The sequence below is a fragment of the Pleurodeles waltl genome, chromosome 2_1 (assembly GCF_031143425.1).
Source record: "Pleurodeles waltl isolate 20211129_DDA chromosome 2_1, aPleWal1.hap1.20221129, whole genome shotgun sequence".
NCBI classification, from domain to species: domain Eukaryota; kingdom Metazoa; phylum Chordata; class Amphibia; order Caudata; family Salamandridae; genus Pleurodeles; species Pleurodeles waltl.
This window is the reverse complement of record NC_090438.1, coordinates 652,694,044-652,716,321: the sequence shown is the minus strand read 5'-3', so window position 1 is coordinate 652,716,321 and position 22,278 is coordinate 652,694,044. Positions and strand designations below refer to the sequence as shown.

The following is a 22,278-nucleotide window of genomic DNA, read 5'->3' as shown; positions in this document are numbered from 1 at the left end:
TGTGCAAAAGGCCCACATTGAATTTCCAGCCCAGCAGTGGCAAAACGTGTAAGAGAAACCACAATTTTGAGTTACACAGATTTGCATTTCCCCACAGCTTCTCAAAGAACATTTGTAATGCATGACAAGATTGAGAAAGTCATGTGCATTGAATAACCAATGCAAAATTAACATTTTACTATAGGTATTTGGTCAAATTATTAAAATAAAAGTTGTTGCATCACAGCTGCTTATATAATTTCGGAATGTTTAGTGACAAAGTGTGCATGTTGGGTTGGTTGGCTATCTCGCTACGGCCAGCCTGACATGTGCACTTATAGACCCAGCAATATTGGGTCTGTCAAACATCCAAGGGATTGCTGGCACAGGCCCTGAGCCTCAAAATGAGGGTTGGGTTAGCCTGCTCCTGCCAATTCTGGAGCTGCTCTCGTGCTCCAGGGCTGGCTGGAATCCGGTTCCACCGAGCAGGAAGGAAGTCCTTCCATACCTTCTCATGGATGCAGGGGAGAAGTGCTGCACTGGATAGTGCCTCAAATATGGTGAGCTTGGCACCATGGCACCCACCATATTTTAAACCTGCAGGCCACCACTAGTGGTAGTATAAACTTCCCAGCCAAACCACCAGAAACCCCAACGTTCCAAAAACTGAGCAGTGTGACTTAATGCAGCTATGCATTGTCATAGCTATTTGTCCTTACAGAAGGGATCCTTAGACCTCTTTCATAGTCATGAACAATGCAAGGATTTTAGTAGTATTGGCAAAATAAAATCTTGCCAGAAAGAGTACTGCCCATAGACCAAAATCACAGTTTTCTGCCTTTCTTTCATCAATCTGACACCACCTCTATGTGGGTCATGGAGGCAACAGCCTTACTTCACCCTATGGTAACCTCACCCTGTCCGTAGTACTAAATGAAAGGGTCCTTATAAAGTGTATGCATATTCAAAAGTGGACATTCTAACATTTGCATAGAAAATTTACCCATGTCAAGTTGGGACCTTCACACACATTTCTCCATTACAAACTTTTCATTCCAGTGCACACATCTTGAGAGGGTTGCACATGTTCTTCGATCTCACAGATGGCAGAACACTACCTAGTACAGGGTCAATGAAAGAGCGGAGGAGCATCGCTCGCCTGTCAGGGGCAATGAAAGATCCAGGCACCCTCCTGGGTCACTTTTGAGGGATCCCGGTACAAATGTCTTTGCCTGGGAGAGAGCTGGGATGCAGCCTCATGCCACCCAAAATGAAGAGCAAGGTATCCGGGAGAAGGGCCAGGCAGCGCAGCCAAGCCTAGATAAGAGGTTCTGTGACAGAGAACTGTGATTTCTACGTAATATGGAATGATGTCCTGCTTTGAAATGAGTACAGAGAAATGTATGTAGTAATGCACCTACAATTTGTTCTGAAAGAAAACCTTTGAAGGAACAATGTTAATTCGGCAAACAATCCACTACAACCCTTGTATTCTCGGCTGGGGTTACACATGAAAGTGACAATGGTGTGGGAAGATTTCAGTACATGAGTATATGACAGGTTTATTGGGAAATGGAATGATAATGTGCAATAAACCATTCTGTCAGACCACTAATTCACTAGTAAAACCATTGATAATGGCGGCTACAACAAACATCAAGCATTTGCAATGCAATGGGTTTGCGAGTTAGAGCTATTAGTGTGTAAATTCCTAACTGGACATTTTTTGCCACATAAATTGAAAATGAAAAGTAAAACAGTTGACAGAAGCAAGTCAATTCAAAGCTCCACAGCCACCATGAGCGTGAGAGTTATTGGCTCCCTGTGTGAACGTCTAGAAAAGGCAAACCGAAACCGGAGGAGGGGCCATCACACACTGTAACAGAGGAAGCATGACATAGTGTGATGGCCAACAAAAAAGTTCACTTAGTGAAATCGCCTGGGAGGGAACTCAGCACACATAGGAGGGACATTTCACAAAACGCATCAGTAAAAATGAAACATTTAAGACAAGCACAACAGAGAATGAATAGCAAGAGTGGGCATGGTTAAAATCCCAGAGAGAGATTACAACAGGCCAGAACACTTGCACGTTGAGCCCTGAACATGTTAACACGAGTTGGAATCCATGTAAGTGTTTGAACACTATTCTAGGTGGGCTTTAAAGTACAAGACTACCCAGTAGCATTGAGATAGCTGATTCATATGTAAAATATGTTTTCATGTTCTTCCATCACAGTTCTCGGTTACATTTATTTTCTTTTTATTCTCAAGGTATCTTTTGGTTTTCATTTTATAATCAGTTTCCCAACATTTGATCCTTTCCAGATAGATGAAAACTGATTTCTGCTGCATTATGTTCTTTGCCATTTTCACTGGGGAACTTGGGGAGTTCGAAGCAAGACATGGCTATCAATTCCAGTGGAGACTTTGGGAAGTTTAATGGACATACGACTAGCACCTTAATTTAGGGGTGGGGAGGTTTCTGTTTGTTTTTTGGCGTTCGTTTATGTCTTGAAGATCTGAGCACTAAGATCAAGCACTAAGATCAAGGGGTATTGAAGCATCTGCTTCATCGGCTTAAGCAGCTGTGCCACTGAAGAAAAAAAATGTTTTATTGCCAAAGAAGCCAAAAGGTGAAACAGAAAGATACATTATTTGAATAGTAAAGACATGAGTAGGCAAATGAAGTGAGAGTGCACGAAGAAGGAAGGAGAATAGAACGCAAATGACAAGAGAAAGAAGGAAAGCAAAAAGGAAGCAGGTTGAAAAACGGCACAAAAGAAAAAAATGCAAAATAGAAATAAGGAAATAAATAAAAAGAAAGGAAGGAACAAAGATAGTAAGAACAAACTAACATGAAACATGGAAAGAAGAGCAGCAAGAAGAAAAGATGCAAGGAATAAACAACTAAAATGAAAACTAGAAGGAGGGAAAGACATATGAGAGCAGGAAAACAGATTGAGATAATGGAAATAAGAAATGGGAGATGAGGAAGGGAGATGGAAGGAAGAACAGAAACAACAAATGGAAGAAATATGAAAAATGATGTAATGAAGGCGAGAATGAAGGAAAAGAGGATCATAAGAAGAAAGGATGGGGCAAGAAAATAATTAAAGAATTGACATAAGAAAGATGGAAAGAAAATGTAATAGGAATAGAAAAAAGGAAAGAAAGATAGAAAGAATGAGAGATGGGATGAAGGAATGATGGACAGACGGAACGAAAGACTGAAAGATGAATGAAAGGGGAATGGAAAAAAAAAGAAAGAATAATAGGAAGCAGGAATGAAAGATGGATAGAAAGGAAACAATGAATAAAGACGATCACCCGTGAGGGTCTCAAGGCACTGTCCATGGGCAGATTAAGTGATTTGCCCAGAATCACAAGATATTGCGCTGACGCCAAGGATTGAACACGGATATCCGGCACCTAAGGCAGTCGCTCTGACCGGTGTACTACAGCCTCTCCCTTGAATGAAGTCAATACAGGTAGATGCAGTTTTTTAACAAATCCTGTAAAACCATGCATTATTATTAATAATGATTCTTTGCAAATTGTCCTTGGGTGAAACATTCTCATTAGCACTCATAGATAACTTTGGGAATGCTCATGTTGCTCTATTTCATACTATAGGGCTCAAAGTGGGGATTATTTTATTTGCCTAGCTACTCCCTTTATTAAGAAACCCGTATAGGGTGATAGTTTGTATTTTGGAAATCACATAAACCTAAATAAATTATATTTGTATTAAAGATTTGTGTGGCTCAATTGCTCTGGTAATGCAGCTGACTATGATTGAGTAAAGTTTTAATAAAACGATGTTCTATTGACAATATTCACAATAGCATGGCATAACATTCGTCTGACAAAACGATTGTGCAATAAATATCGTTTACAAAAATATCATTCCGTAGCCACAACATGTATGCCAGATGGGATTTTTATTATGACATTCTGATATACAACTGGGAAACACAGGGCAATCAAAAATATTGATTTAATGTAGACTTCTACCACAAAAGTCACATCGTTTCTCCTTTAACTTTTACATATTCGTGTTTGGAGCTAAAAGGTTTCCAAGATTGTTTGCCTTGCTTGGGCAGGAGCCTGAAGATGCCATAACAGCCTTTTACAGTGGTCACTCAGAGCCTAGAGTTGGCGGTTCAACTCTTAATGAGGTGTGAATACCACATGACTGCAAATGTCATTTCCCAACAGCAAGTTCAGAAACGACACTGTAGGTCTATTCTAAAGTCAGCGGTCACGGTTGTCAGGAGTACCTAAAACCACCGAGTTCAGAATAGAAGCAGAGCTGCCTGGAATGTTTCTGGAATGGTTGAGTACACAAGGGACTGTCGGGATCCACAGCGTTGTATTCTTAGTGCGGCAGAGCTGATGCCTGTGCTTTCTATGTCTTCGAGTGAAGGTGTGGTCTTGTGGCTACAGCACGGGACCGGCTGTCAAGGACTCCCTAGGTTCTTGCAGTTCTCTGGCATAGGCTCGCCCTGCGAGTTAAATAGAGTCATGTCACATCTCTCAGGCTTAGTCTTTTTAAATGTAATTAGATCACTGAGGATTTGTTTACTTAGTGTGAAAAAATCTCTTTTCACAAATCCTTATGACCCCTCAAAATAATTTGATATTTTTTAGCTAAAATGGGATTTTTCAGATTTACATCTAAGGGCATGCGATAATAGAACACATAAGGGAAAATGTGCTTTTCCAAATGGGACAAAAGCAGTCACGGCTTACTGCTCTCTGAAGGGGCAAGGCGGGTGCAGCATGTGGGGGGACGGGGACATTTAATTTAAAAAAAAAAGAAAGAAAAACGTACTTCCTCTGTTGCCACCACACCGCAGTTCTGACCCTCCTCACTCCAGGCTGCAGGCACAGGCTCCCAGCCTGCTCTGCAGCCAATCCTGATGCTCCTCAAAGCAGCGTTAGGATGGGCTGAAAGCCAGGGCACACCCTGGCAATCTGGGAGCCTGTGCAGGCTCTCTGCAGCCTGGCAACTGTGTTGCTGGGCTAGAGAGAGCCTACTGAGCATGTGTGTTTCGCCGGCCCTCAGTGTTCATCACCCCCAATGCCCCACCCCTTTATGAGAAAACAATAATAAACACAGTTTATTATCCTTTTCTTGTAAAGACTTTGCAGCTGTTGCTGCTGGCAGGGGAGGCGGGGGAATGCTCCTCCGCCTTAACGGAGGAGTTGCCCCTGGACAAAAGGATGCAATGATTAAAGTCACTATGAACTGGTCTACTGGAATTATGGGATTGTGCGACTGCAGCATTTTTCACACAATTGAAGATTTGCCACATTTACCACATAATCAATCATCAGTTTATGCAGATTTTTAAAAAAATAGCTTCTAGCCCAAACAGTTCAAAAGTTAGTAAAAATGCAGCAACATGTGTTGCTGTGTAGTGGAAGACCATTTACAAAGGTTGACTGGTCACTTTTCTGTTGCTTATTCATATATTTGGGTATTAAACTGATACTAATGAGGTACAACCCATGACCTGACAATGCGAGCAAGTGTATAAATGTCAAAATAATGAAGTAATACTATTGCAAAATGTGCCCCGTTATGCAGCATAATTTACCTTTTTTGCTGCATAGTTTACTCAACCCTGCTGCATAATTCCAGTGGCTATGATTATAGACAATTAGGGAGTCAAATAATTAATGCTAAGCTAGTGGGGAGGCTAAAATTGTGCTCTTGAAATGCTATGGAGGTGGAGAGTTACTGAGGAGTGTACTATGGAAGCTTAAAGACCCGAGACTTTGGAGAAAATGTCATAAGACTTATGGTGGGCATATAGGAGGGATATATGGGTGATGTTTCTGAGGAAGAAGTTTTAGTGAAGATTGAAAATGGAGAAGAAGAGGTGAGGTAGTGTTTCAGCTCGATGGGACAGTATGCGTTCTTTCAACTATGAAATACTCAATATGTCAGAGATACTCGAGTTCTCTTCGGTGTACTTTCGATCCTCGGTTGGGAAACATAGTCAGAAAAACAGACTGACTGGCTGTTGGATGCTGTTTTATATGAAAACTCAAATTGGAATTGAAAGGCCTAGCATGTTTCTATTATTTTATAAAATACCATACCTTTCAATGTGTAACATGAATCCTATTTTAACATTTCTCTAGTTTAATAAAGTATTTGATCACGTGGCATTAGTATGGTAGCCACCCTGGCTTGGTACAAGTCTGTTGGTCAAAACACAAGGGCTTTGTAAGCTAAAAAATTCCTCTCCCAAAAAAAAGTACCTTGAAATAAATGCTGCATCTGTATCACCTGTGAGTCTTCAGCGTGTTGCGAAGGAATTCTGGGCACCGATTTGTGCTCCTTTTCTGTGCTGGCTTGAGAATAACCAGGTTTGCCTGCAAGGAGCAGTACATGGACCACAATATTGCCTATTCAAATTCCCTCTCTGCAGAGTTGGCATGCGGATACTGTCCAAGGAATGCAGAACAGTGGCAACTCAGATCTCGAGAGTGGATCCAGCCTCACTGTGCGCCAGGGCACCCAGCATTACTCCATACAGAGTTTTCACATGTTCATCAGAAGGATTTGATAGTCAGCCAAAAAACTTATAATGAATCCTACAGTCTAGGACTGCCTTACATAATTTGCCTCTTAGAACACAGTCATATACCTTTGCTCTAACAGTAAAATATCCAAGCCCCCACAACTCATTCGGATGTCTATGCAAAGTGTTTACAAAGTGGAGGAAATCATGAAAGCATCACTCACGCTCTTTGATAGCCATGATTTGTAAACAGTAATTTATAAATTGTTCAGTAAATTCTTCAGCACGAGGTTTACTAACACTAAAGACAGATATGACTCCACAGTTAAAGTGCAACCGTGTATACTTACATACTCAGTCTCTTGTTTGAACTCTGAAGAAAAGTTCTGTGTATCTGTGCTCTGTGGATCATACGTCAGTTTAAAGCGGTGACTATTTTTGGCTTGATCTTTAGTGATGATGTCTATTTTGGTGTGGTGTTGAATGTGACTTGACACTCTCTGTGCACCGGAATTAGCTGTATTCTCTGTACTGCTGGCGTTCTTATCTTCGTCCGATTCACTAGAGTTTCCTTTAACAGAAAAATGTAGAAACAATTACACATTATGGGATAACTTTTGTGTAAACAGTTGTACAATAAGTAAATGTAAAGATTATATACATGATTATTTCTTCCCCGGCTGCAACCATCTGATTCCTTAAGCATCGCTGCCTCGATTTGCACCAATGGCTACTCAAGGGTGAGCTACTCTACATTCTGTCTGGTAACTTAAGGAGAATTACGTTGGAAGAGAAGACAAGACACAACTTCTAACAGAAGTACCAAATTCAATGTGGAATCCAGGGATAGCAATGACGGGTTTGTAAGGTGATACTAAGGCAGGAATCTTTTTCCTTTTGGCCTGATCCATATGGATAGCAGAAAGTACCCTGGACTTAGTACCTATTTTGACTGAAAAACTGACAAATACTCTTACATATTATCTATTTGTTCAATATGTGGATGGGGCTCTGAATATCATACAACCCCAGAAATGGAGGTCTAGACGCTGGCCAGGACAGGTCACAGCTCTTGAAAGCTGCAGTTCTCTAATGCATTTCTGCTATTCAAAGTAGCAGCATGATCACATTTGTACCACACAATGAGAAGGAACCAACACATCAATATGCAACACATAATTCCCGCAGTAATAATGCATGCCTAAAGAGAAACAATCACTGTAGGGATGCAATCTACCTGGGTGGATCTTTTCTTTCTTTAGAGATACAGGGCCTGTCGCTCAACAAATGGTTCTAAATCTGCACAAAACTCTTTCTTTAGGAGTGTAATGCAAACATCCTCAAAATGATGTCAGAGGATGAGATGTTGTATATCGAACGCAAACAGAAGCTCCCTTTAAGACACGGGAAGGAAACAGCATGGTAGACACCGTTATTTACCATTTCTTCTCTAAGGTCTAAAGCACAAACTCATTCTAAATGAATAAGTAAGTTATTGCCACTCAATTGACATCTTTGTTCATTTGAAACCAGACTTGATTGAGGTAGAGAGGCAGAGGACATAAATGTAGGGGAAATGGTCATCATTCACTAAGTACAGGAATTTAATCACACAACTACCAAACAAGACAAGCCTTGACCTGGAACCTTCAAGGGAAAATGAAAAGAGAACGCCAAAAAACACTTGGCACTGATGCCTCAAGGCTGACTACAAGGAAGTGGTTTACACCTGTAGTCAGATTGAAAGAAAAGCCCAGAGAACAGATGACTGGAGAGTCCTGGTTGACCGCCTACACCCTAGGATGGGTACTGGGCATAAGTAAGTACTACCAAACAAGATCATGATCACCAAAATAGATTTTGATTGTAACAGTTGTCACAGTGGAGTAAACCATGAAGATGAACTATCTGCAGATCAGGAGAGGATGCCTGGGAATACATAGAGTCCCCTTAGCTAAGCCCTTGAGAGAAAAATAATCAGAAATGAATAGCCATATGTTTTTGTTTTGTTATCAGCAGGTGTATATTTCTGGCTTTTTTTTTGATTCACAAACAATCAAGGGGGAACTCCTGGAAATCTACAAATTGATTTCCATGGAATATCTGACCCCATCATAATGACTTAACTAGATAGACTACACGGTATGGCATCTACATTAGAAAGCATAATAAAAATGGCACATGCAACGTTCCTCTCTGCATGGAGCAAAGATTTCTTGTGAAGAAACACATTCCCCTAGATAATATAAAAATAGGGGGTCTAAATGAAACAGTTCTATACCACTTACACTCACTCAACACTTGCCTATGAGTAGATGTATTTACACTCAGGTGCACAAGCTAGCATCCTAATTCAGAGACATACAGATTTGAGTGCACTGCTCTGATAACCTAGAACGTGCAAAAATTCAATCTAAGTGTTTTTGAAGTCAGCAATGTAGGAGAGTCAGATTTCTGAACCTCTGTATTTAAAAAACAGGATGTTCAACTCAACCCATAAGTGAGGCAAAGAGGTGTTAACTTCGACTCTCCTAATCAAATAGGCTAGTGTGTGATCAAAATATGTTTCAAAGTATAAAAACAAATATATTGGTCTTACTTCACTATCAGTATTACAAAGATAGTAATTAGGCCTGGTAACAACTTGCAGAGTTTCACTCAGTGGAGTTCTGCGGGGTTACATATAGCCTGCGGGATTCCAAGGACTCTCACGACCTGGAGGAATTCAGGCATGTTGCGCTGCTCATGCTGCTTTTTAGTACCTAGAACTTTTTCTGCGCTGTAAAATCAGAGCGAATGGCACCATGTGGCACACCAGAGGGCGCTGCTGCTTTCTACTCGAGCGGCAACTTTCTCAATGTGAACAGTTGAGAACTGCTGCAACCTCCTGTGTTGAGAAATACTGCTGGAATCGTTCTAGCACGCAAAAATTGCTGTAGGTCATGCAAATTATCACTACCACTCGCCAACATAATGCTGAAGAGCTGCACACAAGAAATAACTCCATCAAGCAGTTGGCAGATTTCTGATGGAACGCCTCGCTGTGGGCAAGACTCTGCAAACTCCACCAGCGGAGCAGAATCATTTACCTACCACTAATAGTAATATAGTCCATTCTATCAAGCATGATGCTTATGGTTATTTTCCCTTTTTAGTTAGGGTGACAACCTGTTCATGATTTGCAGTGTCACTTACTTGGGGTTGAATCAGGATGCACCCTTCAATCTTTGCCCAACACTTCCTTTATTTGTAGGGTTTATAAAATGTTAACATTCTCATGAGTATGACCTCATGAAAATTAAAAGTGATTATAGAATATTTTGTTTCCCATGCAGGCTGACCTCTATTGGCATCTAATTATATTTGCAACTCACTTATACTTTACCATTACAAAATATTTCTGTGATTCAGAAATACATACCTGCATTAAATTTGGCTACCGGGCCCAATTTATTGGCAGGAGTTGGTATAAATCTAAGGTATCTGGTAGGGTAATACAGTGGACGCCGAGTTGAGGAATATCATGGTCACATTACATTTTAAGATCACTTTTGCTTGACCATCCACAGAAACAACTTGATGTGGTTCCGTTTTTAGTTTACTCTAAATGGATATTCTTCTCACTTCATCCCCCAGCAGTTTAAATTTCATTTACAAACTCTATCGCCTTCTGCTTATAACAGAACTGGACCTGGATGGTCCTAAAGTACTCTTCAGAGTAATAAATTTGCTCCGCAAACAAAATGTAGTTATTACGTTGTCAATATAGCTTGAACTATAAGTGTTTTAGGACAGTAATAGAGAACACGTTAGGCAAGTTACGGAAGGGGCAGCAACTTATTCCCATGGTTAAGTACAACTTATGGAAGACGGAGTGCAGGGTGAACTTTAGGTAACTAGGGCAGTAAAGAATGCATGGAAATAGTCGCCAAAGGAAGATACAGGGCATGGGAGTGTCTATGGAAGACCTTGGGAAAATCCAACAGTGATCCATATTCCTAACAACATCACATATAACAAACAAAGGGTCATGTGTGATATTGCACTGTCTGGGAGCACCAAGTTGCCCACGTTGTGGATTAATAAGCATGCTAAAGTTCCAAAAAGCAAAACCAGAGTGCAACTAAGAACTGATAGTACATCTCCACCCAAGTTCATAGCCAGATTAGCTCATCCTGTTGCCGACTGCTCTTGGATCGCTTGCACGTTAATCCAGACCTGTGTTTACTAAACTCAAAAAAATGAATTTATTCCATCGAAAGTAGGTGGCCTTTCCATAATTTCAGTTAAATAATCTTAATAATGGTAAATTTGTCAATACTGTGGCTTCAAAAGAGCAGCGGTAGGGGAATCATTGCGAGTGTGTAGGAAAACTTCTGGTAAACCCACCGGAGCTATCATAACTGCATTTAAATTGGAGGTGGAAGAGTTACCCCATGGTTCTAGCTGGTCCCTGATGACCCCAAAAGGAAGAGGGGAATTACAAGTGCATTTAACAGTGTTGCACTCAAATCACTTGGTTAGTCACCATCTTCCCAAAGAATTTCCAAAGAACAGTTTTCCTGCTTTCAGCAGCTGACGTGTTTGGGTGAAAAATCCTGGACCTACCGAGTTACCATAGTTATCACAATCCTCAGTGAGCTGGTTACTGTGATTACCGGCCCATATGAATTAGTACAAGAATGCTCAAAATGAGACCTTAAGTGTACTACACATTCACTAGCAACATAGACAACAGTATAAGGCGTACATGAGGAAATCACTATTGCTCTTAGAAAGCAGCCTTATATTTTTCATTTAGATGCAGTAATGGCGATTTAAATTCAACTGCAAAATATCAATGTTCCATGCATTTGACTGATGTTGGTAAGACAATATGTCAATGTTGTTTTAAAAAACGTCCAAAAAATATCAAATGATGCAAAAGATCATGGATAGTGCCCTTTCTTATCTCCGACCAGATATTGTTTCTTGGATGGGAAATGTATAAATAACACTGGTGGATTCTCTGTAACAAAAAATCCGATCTGTGGATAGAAATATCTGCTGATCATGAAAATGTGAAACATGAAAATGGTATTTTTGCCCACAGAGCAGTACTGTTCCTTAAGCTTCACTTATAAGCACAAATAACTATGTAAATAGGAGTGCACTGAAATATGTAGACTGTAAGGCTGTATCTGAGAAGACAGATACCACTTGAGATATGTGTTCTTGTGATAGAAATGTACTTCTATTAATGTCAATTACATTATATCTCAAGTTAAAGATCATGTAAAAACGTCAGTCAGGCAACATTTGCTCCTTCACTACTGAAAAAATGCAAATCCTACACTGAAGAAACTCCAACTCAGTCTTGGCTAGGGCACTTTTTAATCCGCCCCTCCTGCCATCCCACACCGCTGGACTCATTACACGTCAAAGCGAGGCTCGCTCATTCGTAGTGACATTTCTTATAATTCCGTCTCTTGCTTCGAAAACCGCATCTCCCTTGTGGTTACTCTTGGCAGCAATGGGCTTTTTACACGCCTGCTCTAATATTGCTGGTGTTGTGTTTCTCTAGTCGCTCTTTGTCACAGGCGGTAGAGCGTTAGTTGATTGGGGTCTTTAACCAGCACACAGAATTTTGGAGGATTCCAAACCGCCTAATTCCATATAGGTGTGAACAAATGTTTTCTTTTAATCTGTTACTGCCGTTTCACATTCTACATAAAAGTCCAGCCACTCATACTAAAAAGACTGCTGAGTTTGAAGAAGTACTGAATTCTCAACGTTTCTCTATTGGCCCTTTCCACACCAAAGACCACCAATCAACAGTGGGGTCCCATTCCCTCTTAATGGGACCAGCTTCACATTCCCTGGGGGAAGCCCATGTGGCCGTTTAATTTCGATGTACATCTAGGCGTCCCCCTGAATACACAGTTGTTAATTAGGCAAAACCAAGGACCACTTAAATCTAATTGCACTCAATATATAGAGTTATTGGTGTTTTTTCCACAAATGCAGTGATTAACAGTTTAAGAGCCCCGTCAGTGTAAAGGCTGCCTGAACGGCCCTTACTGAACAGAGTGGACATAACACAAAATGATGGGGCCCTCTGCAGAATGTGAAGAGTGGACCCCTCGTATCGTGCAGATTTACTGGGTCATAAGCTGTATGGGGACCCTGACGTGTGAGCCCACCTGCCCGGCCCTCCATACCCTGCAGGGACTCTAACGGCCTGCGTTAAACGTCGGTGTGTCCCGTTTCGGGGAGCTCGGCTTCAATGCGGAACCTGCAGGAGACGTACTGCTCACTGAAGTCATCCTGACGGAAAATGAAAGCCTATGTGTGCTGCTGCGTCTGCTGCTGCTGCCAGAGAAAGGGATTTTTGTTCAGCGCAGCCAGACGAAGACTGCAAAGGCACTTGTAGAGTGACTCCCCAGTCCTTGTACTAAGCTAAGCAACTCTAGCTCAGGAAATACTTGCTGCATTTCAGAGAGCAGGCAGCAGCGTTTTCCAACAGGACATCCCTTCCATCACTGCTCTGCAAAGATGATCCTATTATTTATACACTGGTTCTTCTATAGTCCTGGCAAGTGCGTCCAACACATGATTAGTTTGTGTTTGTAACACAAGTTTAACAGAAATGGCTAACACGGAAACTGTCGAGCAAATATTGTTACTTTTGGCAGGGAATGAAGGTGATCTATTGCACACAAGAGGCTTATGGAAGCCAGACAGTCTTTGTCTGGTCGGTGACTCAATCTATGTTGGATTTCTTGGTGAGATAAGTGCTTTCGACTCAATCATCCGTCTGCCACCCTGGAAGTACAAACTTCTACAAAGAAGTGCATGCGTTGACAAGCATTCTCGGGGCGAACGTCCAGGCTCTGGGATTCAATTGCTATTATTCTTCATACAAAGTTAGATCACTTGATATTTAGGGGGGAGGGAGGAGCCCTATGGGCATTACTACATCTAGTAAAGCTTCGGTGCATCCTGGGGCCAAACGCGTTGGTGGGGGCACTAATATGGACATTCTTATCAATTTTAGAAGGATAGAAAAGTTAGAAAATCTGTCAGGATTCAAATCTAGGTTGCACACAGATCTATAACAGGGATGTTAACCCACTAACCTGTACTAACTGCACATACAAATTTAGAGTGTGCTTAGAAACAAGTATGGCACAAGCAAGATTTCTTATATATTATATGCTTATTTTAATTTGGTGTGCGATGAAAGCGGCCAACATCAAATTGAAAATATACAACGTACTCTGCAGTGACATTAACATTATCCTCCTAAAACAAACTCTCTCCCTTTTCTGCCCTCTCACCCCCTCTACCTTTGTGAGTGTGAACACTGAAATGCCTTTGCTCAGTCTCCTTGAGGAAGAGACTGAAGCAAGCATCTTTAACCCTTCAAAGTTCTATGTGGAAGTCAGCAGCCCCGAGTGGCTAAGTTACATACAAGCCCTCCTAATGCTACCACCATGGTGCTTCGCTTAATGTTATTTGGAAACATTTGTTATATGGATTGATATGGGTGACAAAGTCTAAAATGTACTTCAAATTGTGTTTGTGTGTTCATTTTTTTATTTCAGTAGCAACATGCAATTCAGCAAGACTAGGGCGATCACCTCTCTCTGGATACTGTCTCCAGTCTGGAACTTTTTACCTACAAATGAGAGATGTTAAATGAGCTAGTCTAATTAATTCAATGGAAGCAAAACAAGATTTCTACCACACCCAGTATGCAGTAGACTATCACACAAAAATGCCATTATTGAAAACAATGTCCAAAATAAGCTAGAAGCAATGGCATCACCTGAAGCAGTCCTAGTAACCCATATGTAGCGTTCACCTAAATAAGCAGCTTAGCCAACATTTGGGGCTTTAGAGCTCTACAGCCCCAGGGTTTCTCAAGCTACTGGAGCAGAAATATACCACAATCACTTTATTTTCACCAGAAAATGTTCTTCTGAGCTCTAGTCCTCCCCAAGCCTTCTAACAAATCACTGATCTCTGCTAAGATTGAAACCAGGCCTTTTAAACTCTAAAGCATTCAATTCAAAGTGACATAAATTGGCAAGCATCTTGTTTCAGTTGGATTATCTCAACTAATTCTACATATATCCCTGCCCTCTGTAGATCAGAAGACATATCCCCTCAAGAACCCCATTTTTATTGTCATATTGTCTCCTGTACCTGATAATGCATGCATGTCTACCTCTAGTGTCTCATTCCTGAAGGCATATCTCCATTAGTCCAGTACTCCAGTTCTGGCCAGCATCTATCCCAAGCTCTCACACTCAAAGATGCAGCATGAGATTCTTGTGATCATTCATCTGAGAGCCCAAATCAAATGCCACCATCTGTTGAATACACTGCTCACTGAAATTGCCTCCTGATTACTCCCTGCAAAAGTGCATGCCTTGGTGGGACCGCAAAACAAGATGAGGGTTCATTCGCTCAACTGATTATGGCATTTGGGCTCACATAAGGAATTTCTCCATCCCTGATTTGACATTGACTAACTAATTCTGCACACTTTTCTTAAACTACCCCATAATTCTGTGCAAGGAGAGCAAGGAGGGAGGGTATAATGGTGAGAAAGTGGTGATGGTTCACTTTGGGTTTGTTATTCTATGTTAATTCTGGTCAGTGGTTGTGAGAGATTCTAGAGATGCTGGAGGTCATTTGTGGTGCTGAAGGTGCAGGCATTTGAGATCAGTTTTCAGTGGCTACGTCATTTTCCCTCTGGGCATCCGGCCAATTGTGACATTTCTTTCCTACACATGCATTTGTTCTAATACTTCTCTCTTGTACACCTCATTCATTCCTACACACTCCGGCTCAATCCAGTGTTTTGCACTCACTGAGCATTCACTCATTGTGACATTTCTTGTCCATGGAGACCTCACTCATGACAGTTCTAGCACAGCTAAAAAATAATTTTACAATTAACCCTTGAACATCCAACTTGGTGTTGTTTTCTCCCTCACCATCCCTTTGTCCCTATTTTAACATTTCTCTTGATGTCCTGTTGCTATGATAATTCTCCACCGACAGTTCACTGACTGTGAAAGTTTTACCGCATGCACCAAAACTTCGATACTCTGCTCCTGGTACAGAACTCGTGGACACATTCTGGAGTGCTCCCGTGCCATCCCCTTCCACCCTTGGAGAGCATATCAGTCACACAAACTAAGTCCTCTCATTCCCTCTAGTTCTAATCTCCTCCCCTTCTCCGTATCTCTCATGGACTTCCAATACACACAATGCAGTGTTGTTGCTCTCACCTGCAGAGGGCGCTCCTGTAGATGGCAGCAGCTTTCTTCCGGGTTTGGAGCTGTTAGCACAGACGCCACGGCCCTCCAACAGAGCCTGCAGGGGCCGGAGCTCACCAGGAGCGGGCTGGCAGCTGAGACCAGTGCCACAGCGCTCGCTGTAAATGCCGCAGGGCCTCCCCTCCGTCAGGGCGCACGTCAGGCAACAGCCACAGCCTGGCTCCCGCACCAGCTCAGCACACTCCGCCGCCAGTGGCCGGCACTGCTCCAGGGCCCGGGAGTCACACGGATCGCAGCGAACCACTGGCCCCACCGCTAGAGCTGGCAGTGCGAGCAGCAGTGGCATCCACAGGGGCAGCGCAGTGCCAAGCCGCACACACTGCCGCTGGTCCATGACAAGCCGGGAAATGGTGAGGGCAGAGAGGAAGAGTCTGCTGGGCGTGGAGAAAGGGGGCTGCACTGAGTGGGAAGAGAAACTACACCAAGGGCAACAGAGTGTCACACAATCAAGGACAGAGTGGAGGGTCAGTTGTAGGGAAAATATGTGCATAGGCAATTGGTGAACAGGAACGAGTAAACGGGCAGAGGGGTCAAGATAGGTTTGTGGAGTGCGGCCAAAAGATGAAATGAAGGTACAGAAGAAACAAACCTTTCGACTAGAAGGAAGAGGCAAACACCTCACAAATAAGACAGACTGGCAATGCCCGCCAAAGCAGGGCCGAAACAAACTAACTAGAAAGTATTATTGAAAGCATAGAAGAGACAGGCAAGAAGAACTCTGTAGGGGAACGCGACGACGGGAAAGAAGGTGAGATTTCACAAACGCCAGTGAGAAGTACTGGGCAGGTGTGAACAACAGTTTAAAGAACGTGCAAAGAAAGTGGTAGGGGGGAAACGAGGGTCATTTAACAAGAAAGAGAAGGGTCAGAGACGCGACAGACATGACCTAGGATGAAAAGCGGATGCAGAAGCTGACCTTTCGACGGAAGAAGAGAGGGGCACACAGCAGAAACTGGCACGCTACAGAGGAGAGAGTGTCAGCTCTACAAGACACTGAAGTCACAGAGCCACACTGTGGCTGCCAGGAAAAAACTCGGTAGGCAAAAGTAGCAAAATAGGTAGAAAAAATGAAGTGGCAGGTCCTGCTAAGATTAAGCACCTCACAGCCTGTTAGTGCCTCAGTTTAAAGCCACTGACCTGATGCATTTGAGAGGGAATGGGAGCGTACCACAGACCCAGCACAGAGGGAGAAACCGAGGACCAGAGAGAAGGGGAGCCGTATGCACGCACAGATCCACACAGCTGCTGGCCGGCCAGGCGCTCCCTTTGCAGGCTTCCGGCGGGCTGTCAAAACGTGCAAAATGCAACTAGCAAAGTAACAAAAAAAAAAACACAAACAACTTACTTTCTAAGAAAAAAAAAGCAGTCGCGCAGCTTTCACACACTCCAAAGTGCAAGTCACTCTCAACAGGCGTCAAACAAGAAGGGGACAGAATTAGAAACGCCGAGTTGCGAGCAGACGCCTTTGCAGATGTGAGGAAATAGCTTAAAATGTCTTAGAGGAAAGATATGTGCAATTAAAAAAATAAATAACTAGCTAAGAAGGGAAAAAAATCTCGCTCCTAGGTTTTCCCTTTGGTTCTCTCTGTTGCCTCTACTCTCTGTAACCCCTTTCTCCATCTGTTCGCTCGTTCAGTTCAAGTGCTGTTTAATATAGAGCTCTGCGGAAGGCACGCCCCGGAACATGAATAATGCAGAACACGGGCAGCCACTGCAGGGGGAGTGTGTCAAAGCCAAGTTTCGGTTTAATGGGAGAGGAGGGTTGGGGGCTGCCTTGTTCCTGATTTGCTTTCGCGCGGACCTCCAGGAACACCAATTTAAGAAAAGGCGGTGGAGTCATAAAAGAGACGACATTCCTCTCGCGTTTGTTCCAGGGAGGGAAAAGCCTTTGGCACTGGCACAGGGATCCGGCTCACGAGGAAGCTGGCGGGGAGTGCCTCGCTGGACTCAGGTTGAAATGTCGGGTGCTCGCTGCAGCTGAGTGAAAGCAGATCCAACCTGCGAGGCGTGTCTGACACGGTCAACTTTAAGGCGCCAGACCTTGGCCCGAGTTCAGATCGTAAATAGCACTAACTGAGCTCAGAGAAGCTGTATGATATGTGTCTTTAAGCATATGCTTGTTAAGAAATGCGCATACATTCTGTCGCGAAGCTTTCGAATATGGTTTATGCCACGTTCATTCCCCCATCTCTCGTTCTCTCCATCTCTTCTCTTTCACTTCCTTGATCTACTTCTCCCTCTACTCCCACGCCTCTTTCTCTGCCCACTGACTTTCTCGGTCGTCCTCTCACCCCTGATTCTCTTTTCTGTCTGTCATTCTTTCTCCCCAACTTTCCACCTGTTCACCCCCTGAATTTCACACTGTTTTCTCTCAGATCCTCTTGTTATCCCAATCTCCATCTCTCCTCACCGTGTCTCTCTCACTCAGCTTCTCCCCCACCTGACCATGTTACTCCCTTCACAACCCACTCTTTCATTCTTTCTTTCTCTATCTTTTTCTCTCCTCGTTGATAGCCCTTCCCTTCCCTCACATCCTCTAATTCTCATCTTTCTGTAACTCAGCTTTCCCCCTCTCCATATCTCTCTCTGTCTCGCGATCATTCCCTTCTCTCTGCCGCGTTTTCTTCATTCTCTCCTCAATGTTTATATTTACGGCCTCCCCTTAATCCATGCCAGTTTTAAAATCGCACAACCAGCATTTTCAAATGTTCACCTGTGGCGCAATGTATTGGCAACGAATCCACGTTCAGGGGAAACTACTCTAAACGGTTGTAGTTCACTTTTTGGCTAACTTGTTTTTGGGCGAGTTGCCTTTCCTGATGCTTGGTCCATGATTTAAAGCATGGTATCTAAAACTGCCATCCTGCAAAGCAGACCGAATTTAGCTACCGTAGTGTGCTTTTTTTTTAACAAAAGAGGGGGCATATTTACTTGCTCTCCAGTGTCTTCATGTGATAGAGTGCCATAAACTTTCTTAGACAATCCCCTCAGTTTATTCACAGTCACTCCTTGCTATGTCTTAGAGGCATAATACGGATATATCGATGCATACCAACATTGCCAAAGCCAAGGTCTAGTTTATGAATGCAATGTCAAGCCAGACAAAACAATCTATGTATGGTAATGACTGCCTCCACCCATCCGTGATGCTATCAGAGAAAAACAGCATACATTATCAAGTTTTCCAAGACATTTTAATAGCATTACATTAGCATGTGTGTGCCCCTTAAGGTTCAAGGTCAGGTAGCTGGATAAATAAGCAACATGTCCACAGATTTGGAGGGAAAGCACTTTTTGGTGGAAGCTGACAACTTCTGCCCATTCAAAACCTGTACTCCTGGCTCACAACATGTGGGCAGAGCCAAAGACTGGTGGTTCTCACATAACTGTCTGGCGACAGCTGTGCTGTCAAGCCACATCCTTAAAAAACCTCACCGTTGTGGTGACTCTTGTATATGCTGTCTTTAGATCAGGTTTATTCAGCACAGATTTTGTGGTATCAACCAATGCCAGAGTATAAGATAGTCAAAAAAAAAATCACTAGCTCTCAATGATTCTACATGAGATTCCCATACACAGTCAGTGGTTATCATGAAGTCTAGCATGGATCTATGGACCCTTCGTATACACCGGACACTCTGCTGCAGATCATTGAAACAGTGATGCCGACAACCATAAACATCTTCAGAAAACTATTTCAAATTTCAGTAGCATGGAAATGATATTACAGTGGATGCATATCCACAGTGCTGGTCTTCCTGCTCACAGTTGTTCTACAACCCGATTACTTTCCAGATAGCAGTTGCAACTGCGTGAGAAAGAGAGAGCAGAAGAACACCATATTTACATAATATCCCCTCCCCGTAACTCAGGCGCAGAAATGTGCAGACGTGCGTCATGGACACACCTTTGCATCATAGTGCAAGGGTGTCTCAGAGAGTCTAGCATAGGTTTTGCACTGGAAAGATACCCTTCCAGTACAAAATACTATACTTATACTAACTTTAAACATTTTCCCACTTGGTATGTGTGCTGTACAGTGCAGCACACATGCAAAGTTGGAAAATAAAGGAGGAAAAAAGCATTTCTCCTTCATAGTGCCTGTCTGAAATGGGCACTTTTTCTGATGCTAAACCTTGTCTACTTTTATAAGTAAACGGAACTTAGCATCAGAAACTTTGGGTGGTTACATAGGAACACCCATGCACCACCCATGGTACGTCTCCTTGGTGGTAAATAATGTAAAGCAGTGCTATGCACTGCTTTGTGCTACTTTCAAGTGAAATTCCAGTGCTAAACGTGTAAATTAGTCACTTTTGTGATGCAAACATGGCACTAAAACCTAGTAAATAGACCTCTAAAGGTGTTGTAAACTGGACCATTTGCCAGTGTTGAGTGGTGCTAAAAGGTATCTATAGTAAGAACAGTAGGTCAAAACAAGAGTCCTTAACACCATACATCACAGCTGTTTAAAAGAATGTGGTCAACAAAGGCTATGTGTTTAAGAATAGATTGGCCATAAGCCACTTGGCAAGCAAGGTTAGGAGAGACAAATGTGGAGAAAATGAGAATCTTCGGATTGTGATGGATAAGTGATAATACACATGTCCAGGCAGCCAAGACAAAATGTATAAGTGCAATCAACCAGAGTCACTCAACGTTGTTTTATATCACTTCCTATGTTGTTCTCATTCATCAGGGAGAAACTGATAGTCAGAAAATAAGTGAGGGGAGCCACCATATATATACGTCAGGCACCAAGAAAAAATACTGAGGTGACAGCCTTAAAACAATCATCATCTCTGCTGTGCTTTCTGCATGGCAATATATACAGAAAGTATGAACAGCTGACGATGTGGCCTTCCCACACAGTTTCCGATTTGACTTCAGAACTGGTGAAACATGAATTACGTTTTAACAGAAATGCAGGCCCCTGTGACTCCTGAATGCATTGCGCACTAAACACTCCACATTGTCCTCGATGCCTTGAGGCCTATCAGCTTGGGGTGTTCTATTTATAACCACAAGTGAGTCACGTCTCCAAGAGATACAGATACATTTTCAACTATTTAATTCTTTCCGAGGAAATGTTCTATCGAAATAATGTCGAGTTTACTGGCACTAGGTAGGCAGGTCCTAGGGAAAGGTGTAGGGAAAAGACCGGAAGTTCTGCTGCTTAAAAAAGATGAAAGAACTTTGCAATATTTGGGTAGAAGGTTTTGAAAAAATGTTCAAGACTCAGAAGCAGAGAGCGCTTAGAGCTTCATAATCCTTCTACTGAGTGATGGACATGAATAAGTAATCTTCCAGGTAAAGAACTTGAATTCACATGAGTTATGGGGCAATACATTTCGGGAGGAGGTTTGTGATTCTGGAAGTTCATTTAGTTTCCAGTGACTACCATAAAATCCAAACCTAGGGCCTAATGGCGGGGTACATGGTATAGCAGTATGTGGTTGCACCTATGAATATGATGATGGACTGCACAAAAACAGGCCCTCTAGAAACTACAACGTCTAAGCACTTATTGCAAGTAGGGGTGATGAGCCTGGCTTCCTTGAACCGAATAAAGATACTTTTCTTGTGGCAAGTGCAGTGCACAGCTTTAAGATAATAGTGCTGAGAACCACAAAGCTGGAAAATCTGGATCATTAAGCTGCCATGGCTACTTCTGTGCTGCTGCAGAACTTTGAAAATTGATTGCAGGCAGGGCTCTAATTGGGTCGGATCTGTCCAGGCCTCACATCCGGTAGTAATTAAAAACAGACATTGAAATAGGTTCCTATCAAGTCCTACTTTCAAGTCAGTAACCTAACTGGCAAAAACAGTGATGGACATCTGAAAGGTAAATGTAAATAACGTCAAAGTAATCCATGTCAGCGATTTAGTTTCTGGTTGTATTGCACATGATTAACACTGTTAGCGAATGCAAGATTAAGTAAGCTATTTCCAGGATGTTGTGTTTCTGTATGTTTTTAGTGTATCATATTAGACTTGTAGAATGGATACTATGAACTAAGTTTCCTCTACAGACCAGTATTGCTAACATAGAGTGAACATAACTGGAATGATTTAGACGCTCTGATGGGCAATACCCCTTTCACATGCTTAAGTAATGCTTAATTTACAGTCTCAGTTTCAGAACGTAAACATTTTCATAATATCTCCAACAAAATCACCGTTACTCGTTTATCTTAAACAGCCAACAATCATTGATAAAGTCAAGTGTTCTGGCTTGTATTAGATGTCTGTCAGTTGTTGTGTTATATATATGGATGCAGTAGGTAGAAACTCAGAGCGACACCAAAATACAGGGCGAGTGGTACATAATGAGAATCATAGACATTGTGTGTGTTTCAACCATTCCCTTAATTACATAGTTCATGTCCCTTTTAGAAACCCCCACCTTTTTCATCACATTTAAAGCC

The 22,278-nt window shown here is 42.4% G+C and overlaps 1 protein-coding gene across 1 annotated transcript in view; it reads right to left on the bottom strand.

Annotated features, from left to right (window-relative positions):
• IGFBP3 (insulin like growth factor binding protein 3) overlaps positions 1–17,476 on the bottom strand; it is a 45,880-nt gene extending 28,404 nt beyond the window's left edge. The window contains exons 1-2 of the mRNA XM_069216183.1: positions 15,803–17,476; positions 6,869–7,089 (exon numbers count right to left, since the gene is read on the bottom strand). Of these exons, the coding sequence (XP_069072284.1) occupies positions 6,869–7,089; positions 15,803–16,340 (759 nt within the window). The 5' untranslated portion in view covers positions 16,341–17,476. The remainder of the gene's footprint in view (positions 1–6,868; positions 7,090–15,802) is intronic.
• Positions 17,477–22,278: the final 4,802 nt, after the last annotated feature.